This window comes from Camelina sativa, chromosome 3 (assembly GCF_000633955.1).
Source record: "Camelina sativa cultivar DH55 chromosome 3, Cs, whole genome shotgun sequence".
In the NCBI taxonomy this organism is placed as follows: Eukaryota; Viridiplantae; Streptophyta; class Magnoliopsida; order Brassicales; family Brassicaceae; genus Camelina; species Camelina sativa.
Genome location: NC_025687.1, coordinates 5,861,859 through 5,871,018, shown reverse-complemented (window position 1 = coordinate 5,871,018; position 9,160 = coordinate 5,861,859). Strand labels below are relative to the sequence as shown.

Below are 9,160 nucleotides of genomic sequence, written 5' to 3'. Positions count from 1 at the left end.
AAAAAGACTTCAACCAAGATCTCTTCATCAGATTATCAATCACTTAAAAAGATAAAGCTTCACAGACATCTAAACGGGATAGCAATTGGATCACCAGAATCAGGAGTTATCTGCAATTCTTTATATGACCGTCGACCAAATAGTTCTAAGCTTCACACATATATCAAGCTTCATAAGCTAAAGCCAGTCACATTCCAAATTCTAAAACTTAAGACATCGAAAGTTACATGATTTTTCCCCTAACAGAATACAACCTCAATGAATCAGAGAGTTCATTGAGATTCGTGAAGCCATTGAAGCTCTAATCGAGACCATTCTAATGAGTTACGGCAAAAAGACCAAATTTTTCGAAACTAAACACACCAACATTCATGTAGAAACGAATCAAAGTCTCGGGGGTCATTACCTTGAGATCATTGCGAGAGAGATCCAAGGAAACCAAACCAACGATCTTCCCTAAAGCATCTGGAATAAGCTTAAGCTGACGATCAGAAAGATCGATCCTTTCAACGACTCCACAATCTTTAGCTTCCTTAATCACAGCTAAAACCTCCTCATTCACTTCATCCCTACCGTTCAACGACTCAACAGCCGAACCATAAACCCTACTAAGCTCCTCCTCCAAATCCCTCAACAGCTTCTCGTATCCCTCGTGAACTTCCTCCAACTTGACAACCGTAGCGTAAACCTCTTCTTCCTTAGCCGCATCCTCCGGAGACAACGAATCGTTCTCTCGGATCGCAACGATCTTAGAGCGAGCAGCAGAGACAGCTGAAGGATCAGGGCGTGGCCCGAGAGAGCCGAATACGAAAAGGGTCTGCGTGATTGTACTGGGAATCGATTCGATCAGCGAGGAGATTACATGAGGATTGGTGAGAAGAGGGTAACGACTCGCTAGAGATTGCTGAATCGTTTGAGACGGTGGTGCGTGTGAAGCGGGATCGGAGTGGTGGAGTACGTAGGAGAGTAAAGGAAAGATCTCTAGATCATGATCCATGGTTCTATGAGATTGATGATGAGAGCTTATTGAGATCGAAGGTCTGATAGAAACACAAACTTAATAAGTGAAACAGAGTGAAGGAAGAATTGAATTAATAGCATTAAAATTTGGTAAGATATATATTTTATAATTATTAATTGAAACCTTAAAAGATAATTACACAATGATTTATTTAGAAAAAAAGAAAAGTTGATTGAAAAAATCATATAAAATCAGATAGAGATAATGATTTACTCTTTTTGTGAATACATATTTCCTAGGATAACACAATTTCCAAATGTATTTAATTTATTATATATTTCACTCATTGTGCTAAATTTTTAATCTTTATTAGATCTTTTTATTCCTATTAAAAATATTGGACCATAAACCAAATTCAGTAGATTTTAATTTCGGTTTTGGTCGGTTGAAAACCGGAACCGGATTCTTCTCGCTCTTACTGGTCCGAGCTTTCTTCAGAATCAGGCCCAATAGTAAACCCGTTATTACTTGCCGCGTAAAAAAACCCTAGAGATTGATTACTTGACGCTATTCTTTATTTTAACCTGTCTTAACCTAATTGATGATTTTATAAATGTCTCTTGAATCTTGATCTTTGTGTGGCTCTCAATACAATATTTGATTTCACTTCACAGTGTTGAACTTGAATCTGCTAATCATTTTATGATGAAAACAAAATAATTTGAACAAATACTGATCTTGGATGTCGGCAAGTGGGCATGGGGTTTGTGAATCTACTCAGCAACTTCTGTGCTAATGTCTCATTAAGAATTTTTATTAAGACTCGGTTCTAATATGATAGTATACTGATATAAAAGTCGAAAAAAACAAAAAGAATATGAGACATTGGAAAATGAAGTTGCTTCTTTGCTTCTTTCCTCGTATGTCGTATCCAACAACTATTTTGCTCAAAGATTTCATAGAGTTGATGATATACATGTACCTATTTAATATTTATTATAGTATGAACAAAAAGCAAATCAAATCTGTGGCATGTAGGATGTGATGGTGTTCTTTTCGATAAAACAACCCTCTCTCTCTCTCATTCTGTTGTCAGAATTGTCTGTTCATCCCAAAACCATGCCAATATGTATCTCCCGCATCAACTCTAGGTGACAGACAAGACGAACCAAAAGAAAAGAAAATTATCATTTAAGTCCTATAGTTTTCTTTCCCCTTTCATTTTTTACTGTTACGTTATTTTAAATCTTTTTTTTTTTTTTTGTTAAATATGCGATTCAAAGTTTGACTACAAGAATATTAAACAATCAAATAAAAACATTTTGACTCAAAGACTATCATCAAAAATAGTTTTCGTACTTTTCCCATGCATAAAGCCGAAACTAGAACATTACACTAAGTCGTCCTACATAAATTCACCTATCCTAATCAAACAAAGACAACAATGGATAAAGAAGAAATACATCACCGATCCAACAGGTCAATATCTCGATCAATCACGGTATCGATCCAACGGTCCACACAAAAAAAACGCATAAGGTTCCTTTTTAAGCTTCCTTACGTGTGATCCTGTGGATTAGCAAGAAAACAAACCAGAGATAGATGTATTAATTCATTATGTTTTCAAAACAAGAATATTGACCTTTTTAATCAAAATTTTCACCTAGTTCAAATTCACCCGGTATGTCATATACCGGAATTGAATATATGTTTTAGCCAAATTATGGAAACAGAGAAGGATAAAGACAACTGGTTTAATTTGAACCGGCTCAACAAGGCATTGGAAATTTGTTTGAGGATTTGGGTCGTATAATCCATGATTCATGATGACCACCAATACATAAATTCATTGACGACCAATATCTACAGCAGATAAAGTGATTTAGTGATGTTTAATAGAAAAACATAAATAGAGTGATTTATAAACATACAATCCAGTGATTTAGTGATCTTTATTTTTTTTTTAAAACATAAATACAGCGATTTAGTGATACTTCCAAAACCATGATATAGTGATTTTTATTTTTTTAAAAACAGACAATAGAGTGATTTAGTGATCTTTATCATCAATAATTTTAATTTTTTTTACATTATATGATACTTATACATTATGTTTTATGAAAATGTAAAGAAAATCTTAGCTTAATGTTCCAAAAAAAGTACTAATTAAGATGAGTGTATGAGAAAATGTTTCCACTTCCAGTTGGTGTCCTTCGTCACCCACGTGTCATTACATTTTAATCTTCCAACAGATTATATTTATAAGACTACGAATTAGCTCAGCAAACAGCAATAATGACTTCCACATACTACTATTACCTAAACCAAATGATACATACGATGTAAAATAAAGTCCACATTAATGGATCTGAGTTTGTTTTAGTATTTTTTACTAAAGTAATCAATCGACTCTTACCGTTATAACTACAGCTGCTAATATTAGTCTCATAACTAAAACATATATACACTACTATACTAGTACTAGTTAAAACAAAACAAGAAAGAAAATTGTCCGTACGTCTTATTTACAAGTACTAGTTGATGAAAGAAACAAATATGAACCGAAGAAAAGCTATATATACTTTTAATTCCCTGCATAAAATTAAGGTCGGCCAATACAGGCACAAACAAACATCCCCTACTAGGCTATTATTACTCTTATTAATATAGTACCGCATTTTTTTGACAATTAATTAAAAGATTATCTATCATAGACTTAAATGGTGTTTGGATTGAAAAAGTTTAATAATCAACAGTACCAAGCTAGGGAGATGTAAACATTGCTATATACATTGTGCTTGCTTGTAAAGATTATATTACTGGCTATGTAGCTGGTAGTAATAGTAGCGTATTTTTAGATAATATTACTGATTGATTAGATTAATAGAATGATTACTACTTACTAGCTACGTACAGTAGTTAATTAAATTAGGAAACAAGTATACAACCAAAAGCTATATAAATATATGAGAGAGAGAGAGAGAGATTCCCTACAAGAAATTAAAACTATTCGTAAACACACAAAAACAATATTAAGTATGTTTATATATATATATATATATATATGTGGTCGTCGTGGATTAGTTATTATCCTTTAAAAACCCGAGAAAAACCGGTGGTTGAACTGATCTGACCGGTTGACCCTTTTGATTTACTTTTGGGTCTGGTTAGAAAACCATGGGTATGAAAAAGGGAGATTTAAAAAAGTAAAGGGTAGAAGATTAAAAATGATCAAATAAGGTTGTTGTTGTTAGGGTGAGAGGGAGGGAGGGGTCCGTCCGACTCGGAGATCTGCGTATCTCTTATGGTGGGGACCATATTCGAAATGTTATTTTTCCATTTTGGGAATGTTTTTTCCGATTGGGGAGGGGGAACCACCATGTTTTCTTTCCCGGAAATTTTTTCCAAAGCAATAAAAACAACTCACTCGATCAAACTAAAACATAGTAGTATTTTTTTTGGCATCTTTCTTTAATAAAGAGACAAGAAGAAGAAATAATTATTATAGAAAAAACAAGTTTGGAAAAAGGAAATTGGTCAAACGGATTTCTTTTATCCATCCTCTCGTCCAAAAGAAGCACAAAAAAAAATACTTACATTAGTTTTGGACGGCCTGCGGTTTTGGATCCCTGGGATCATTCTTCCGCCCAAAAATTTTGTAATCGGCTTCCCCCAGATCTTTCATGGTTCTCCAAAATCCCTCGCTTTTGACAAGAACACCGAAGCTCTGCCACACCTTTCTCCAAGCACCAGACATGATAATCACTATTTTAAAACATTTTACAAGGTTTTTAAAAGGTTTACAAGGTTTTAAGATTTTTAAACAGTTTTTAAAAGTATTTATTGTATTTATAAAATATATAATAAAAATTACACATATATAAAAGTAATTTGTGTATATATTTATAAGCTTACACAAAAATTTAAAAAATTTGCAAATTTTGAAATAACTAAAATTATGTTAACTTATGTTATTCTTTTTAACTTTGTTATTCATTATTTATTGATTAATGTACATGATTAATTAATTTTGTTTTTGCTTACACATGTCAAAAATTTTATTGAAAACTAACACGTATAATAAATTAGCATACAATGGAAAATATATTGATTTTGTTAGTTTTACTTTTTGATTTAGAAAAATAAAATTTTTATAATGTACACATGTAAAATTCTGTAAATATAATTAGCTTTTCTACTACGTTTATAAAAAACAAAAAAAAAACAAAATTGACATGTGTTAACATCTTATCAATATATTTGACATGTGTCACGATTTTATTAATGAGTAATTTTGACATCAAACTTTATATAATAAGATATTGTTAATTTTGTAATTTTATGTATGAGAAATGGTTATGTTAATTGTTTGTTTTAATTTTAATTTTTGAACATGTTTGGTGAAATTTTTTTAATATGACTCTTGCTTAGGTAAAATTTTATTTTCAACTGCACAATAAAATCTCGGAAATCACGATTAAGTGAGATAAATTGCCAAAATTTTATTCTTTTTTACGCCTAACAATATATTTTTATATCTAACAATATATATTTTGTAACAATACATGAAATACTAAAGATTTTATTTTGGAAATTATATAAATCATTGGAATATTCTATTTAAGAAGATTCTTTGGAATATTTTTAAGTGTATTCATATAGCCCACAAATTGACCCATTAATCTATTACCTTTTTTGTAACTAACTTATATTTAATCTATAACATATTTTGTAACCAACTTATAAAAATGATATAGTGTACAAAAAAAATTGTGTACTTCCATTTTATTATCTAGAAGATAAAAGAGAACCAAATTTCCTTTTTAAGGTTCGGATACAAAAATGTGATTCGCAATTAAATCTCCTTTAACATGTCTTAAATTGAAGTAACAATCTCTTTTTAGCTCAAAAGATTCTCTTTCTCTGGTACTCCTCCCCATTCTCTTATTCTTTCCTCTGCCATCGCAGCCTACAAATATATAGATTAGAACAACAACTCGGTGAGTGAGATCCTTGTTTATACAGTTTTATAAAGTTTTGATTTCTTACCTCTTTGTCCCAATTGGTTTTGCAGATCATCCAAGTCAAGACTACGGATTGAACAAAAGTTCCGGTCATCATCCCCCACCAAATTCCCTGATCAATATATATAGGTGTCCACAACATCAAAAACTCCGGTCTTTCGTCTATCCCAAATAAATGTTTTATTTTTAGATAAAAAGGATGTGAATTTCATTACCATTACTCCATATTCAAGCTTAAATCCCAACAATAGACCAAATGGGACTCCAAACAAGTAATAGCATGCTATGTTCACATATGCTACAACCGCTTGCCATCCCGCTCCCACAGCCACTCCTGCGTAATCAAAATTTATCATAATGCCACATCAGATAAAACTCCATACAAGTTTATAACATATAGTATATCAGTAAGTGTCATCAACCATTCCACGCATATCTAATCGGTTTTGTAGTTGGAAAGTTATGTAAAAAACCAGTATAATATTGGACTCCACTAAACAAAATATTACCAGACAAGACAGGTTGAATATTGTTTATGACGATGCAGAAGGCAAGCATTGGCGTGAGTTCTCTAACCGAATTTCTAACTACTTCATCTTCCACAAACAAAACCGGGTACTCGTTGCGGAAGAAGAGTAGGACGACTGCTATTAACATCCCAATCGCTGTCGATAATATCACCGCCACAACTAGAGAAAACTTGGCCGTTCTTGGGTGGCTAGCTCCTAGCTCATTTGACACTCTCACACTGCCAACCAAAAAAAAAAAAAGCACTATTAGGCAGTTGTGAGATATGTAGATGTTGGAAAAAGTTTGTTTTCTTTCACACGTGTTGTGTGGGACGCATGCACGTGAGAATTTACCTTACAGCTGCGTTTGTCCCAACTGAAACCATAGCTGCCCATCCCAAAATGTTCATGCTTCATATTTTTTACACACCATCAAGAACAACAAATAATTAGACCACATTTGCAATGAAAAGTACTATAATTTTGAATTTTACTTATGCATTATTGTAATTCCTAGCTATATTTTAATTTAGTGATTGATTGTTGTATGCATGTGAGTATAGGCACAGGCGGCGCTAGCAACGTCATTAGATTGTAAAACGTGTGAAATATTTAAATCGGCTATTTGGCCACAGAGACACAACAAATATAGACTACTACTACGCACGTTAGGACTACTCTTATTCATAGAATCTCTATGATGTTAATTTAAACAAATGAATCAAATAACAAATCATGTAAACCTTACATGTCGTGAAGATATTATTTAATTAATTAGTTTAGATGTTAATTAAGAGATATAGCAAGTTTTACCATATGGAGAGTGCAGCTACGGAGACTTCAGCATTCTTCAAATATCCAGCAAACAATACAAGTGCCATAAAATACCAAATCTCCAAACTACAAATGTAAATATATTTTATATTTAAAATATGCATTGAATTAATGGGGTTGGATCAAGTCGGCACAAAATAACCGGGAAAAAGGGTTTGGACTCACCAGAGCATGACAGCAGAGGCCAAGGACAATTTGACAAACCCCCACAAATTATGAAAAGCCTCCCACGTAAATCCAGACCAAGCCTCTCCACACGTACCATTAAAGATATACACAAGTTGTGCCACAACGATGAACCACCACGACGTGTTAAGCACTAAAGCTAAACCGGGAAGTCCCAAGTCGAGCCTACACATGACTAGCCACGTGAAGAAACTGTGGAAAACGAGAACAACACCGGAGATTGCTGCCATGACCATGATTTTGCTTTGCGATTGTAAAAACTTTGCGGTTGGGAAGTTGACTGCGTAGGCGAAGATTTGTGGGATCATGTAGATGGAGAAAATTCCAGCCGCGGCCGAGATTGCAGCGGTTTGGCCAATGAAGGCTAAGATTGGAGCCGCAAAGATATAGAGTAGCGAAAGGAAGAGGGCGGTTACACCTAGAATAACCCACGAGCGTTGTAAGTAAACACCGAGCATTGATACTTTCCCTGCTCCAAACGCTTGTCCGCATAGCGTTTCCAACGCACTTCCCATTCCAAGCTAGTCGTACCATGCATATACAAAAATAATAACAACTAGAATTTTAAAATTTGTATATAAATTACTATTATAGTACACTCTCATATATTAGTCTAGTTTTATATATTTACGGCTAACATACAACAAAATGATATTTAGGATCTGACACCATTTTTATCGTAAAGTTTGAAATTATAAGAGATACAAAATTTTGAATAATTATAAAGATACTAATACGCAACTTTATTGTAGATATATCACAATATTTGAAAGATTTTTCAGCCTCTTTGCAGTAAATATAATTCAATAATTTTTTGGTTCTTCAATAATGCAAAAAGATTTTTAATACACTTTATACAAAATAGAATGGGAAAACTATGTGATCAGGGAAGACATATCAAAGTAGAAACGTACCATGATACCGAAGGAGAAGCCAGCGATGACGGAATTCTCGATGGAGACCGCGGCTAGAGCGATGGTGCTAATATGTCCGGCGAAAACTTGAGTGACGGCTCCGAGAGAGTATTGACTCATCGATGTGAAAATGGCAGGGCCAGCTAGTTTCCACAGCTTCTTAGACTCAATTCTAAACTCTCTGACAAAGTCTCCAACGTTGGAGATTGGTGGGATATCGACGGCAGTAGAGGAGAAGGAGACAAGAGAAGATGCTCTGCTCCCGACTCCAAGATAATCCATCAATGCTTTCTGGGTTGCCGGGTCGAGTTCCTCAGTTGACGACAGAAACGGATCCCTTAAGTCATTGTCTTTCTCCATTCTCCGACGACAAGAAAGATAGAGAGAGACTGCTTAGAGGTAAGGAGAAGATTGAGGATCTTGCGATCTTTAGATATCAATGATTCATGACTTATATAGAAGTTTAAAGTTTCTTTTTCTTTACTTAAAAATATAGAGACACGAGAAAAAGTTTTCTATGGGTCTAAATATATATTAATTTAGATTTCTCTTTATTTTCTTACATAATCGTTTTGCACACATTGTTCAATCACGTCAGAGCCTGTTCGATAACTAGGTTGGATACGTAGGAGTTTTTGGAAAGAGTGGTAAAAGACAACTTTTCACACTTGAGTTTTTTTAATTTTATTTTTATCGAACAGCTTTACACCAGTTGTTAATCCTTTGACTTAG

The 9,160-nt window shown here is 33.6% G+C and overlaps 2 protein-coding genes across 3 annotated transcripts in view; both read right to left on the bottom strand.

Moving 5' to 3' along the window:
• Positions 1-1,069, bottom strand: part of LOC104771904 (plant intracellular Ras-group-related LRR protein 3) — a 3,654-nt gene extending 2,585 nt beyond the window's left edge. Inside the window, exon 1 of one of the 2 annotated variants that reach the window (XM_010496525.1) lies at positions 407-1,069. In XM_010496525.1, coding sequence (XP_010494827.1) covers positions 407-997 — 591 coding nt within the window. In that variant the 5' untranslated portion in view covers positions 998-1,069. The remainder of the gene's footprint in view (positions 1-406) is intronic. The other variant, XM_010496518.1, reaches the window with a different exon arrangement.
• On the bottom strand, positions 5,704-8,910 carry LOC104771896 (protein DETOXIFICATION 31-like). The gene is made up of 8 exons (XM_010496504.2): positions 8,429-8,910; positions 7,494-8,035; positions 7,308-7,394; positions 6,849-6,905; positions 6,495-6,733; positions 6,201-6,319; positions 6,011-6,097; positions 5,704-5,930 (listed from the first exon to the last, which is right to left on the bottom strand). The coding sequence occupies exons 1-8, from the start codon at positions 8,786-8,788 to the stop codon at positions 5,862-5,864; spliced, it is 1,560 nt and encodes a 519-aa protein (XP_010494806.1). The 5' UTR covers positions 8,789-8,910; the 3' UTR covers positions 5,704-5,861.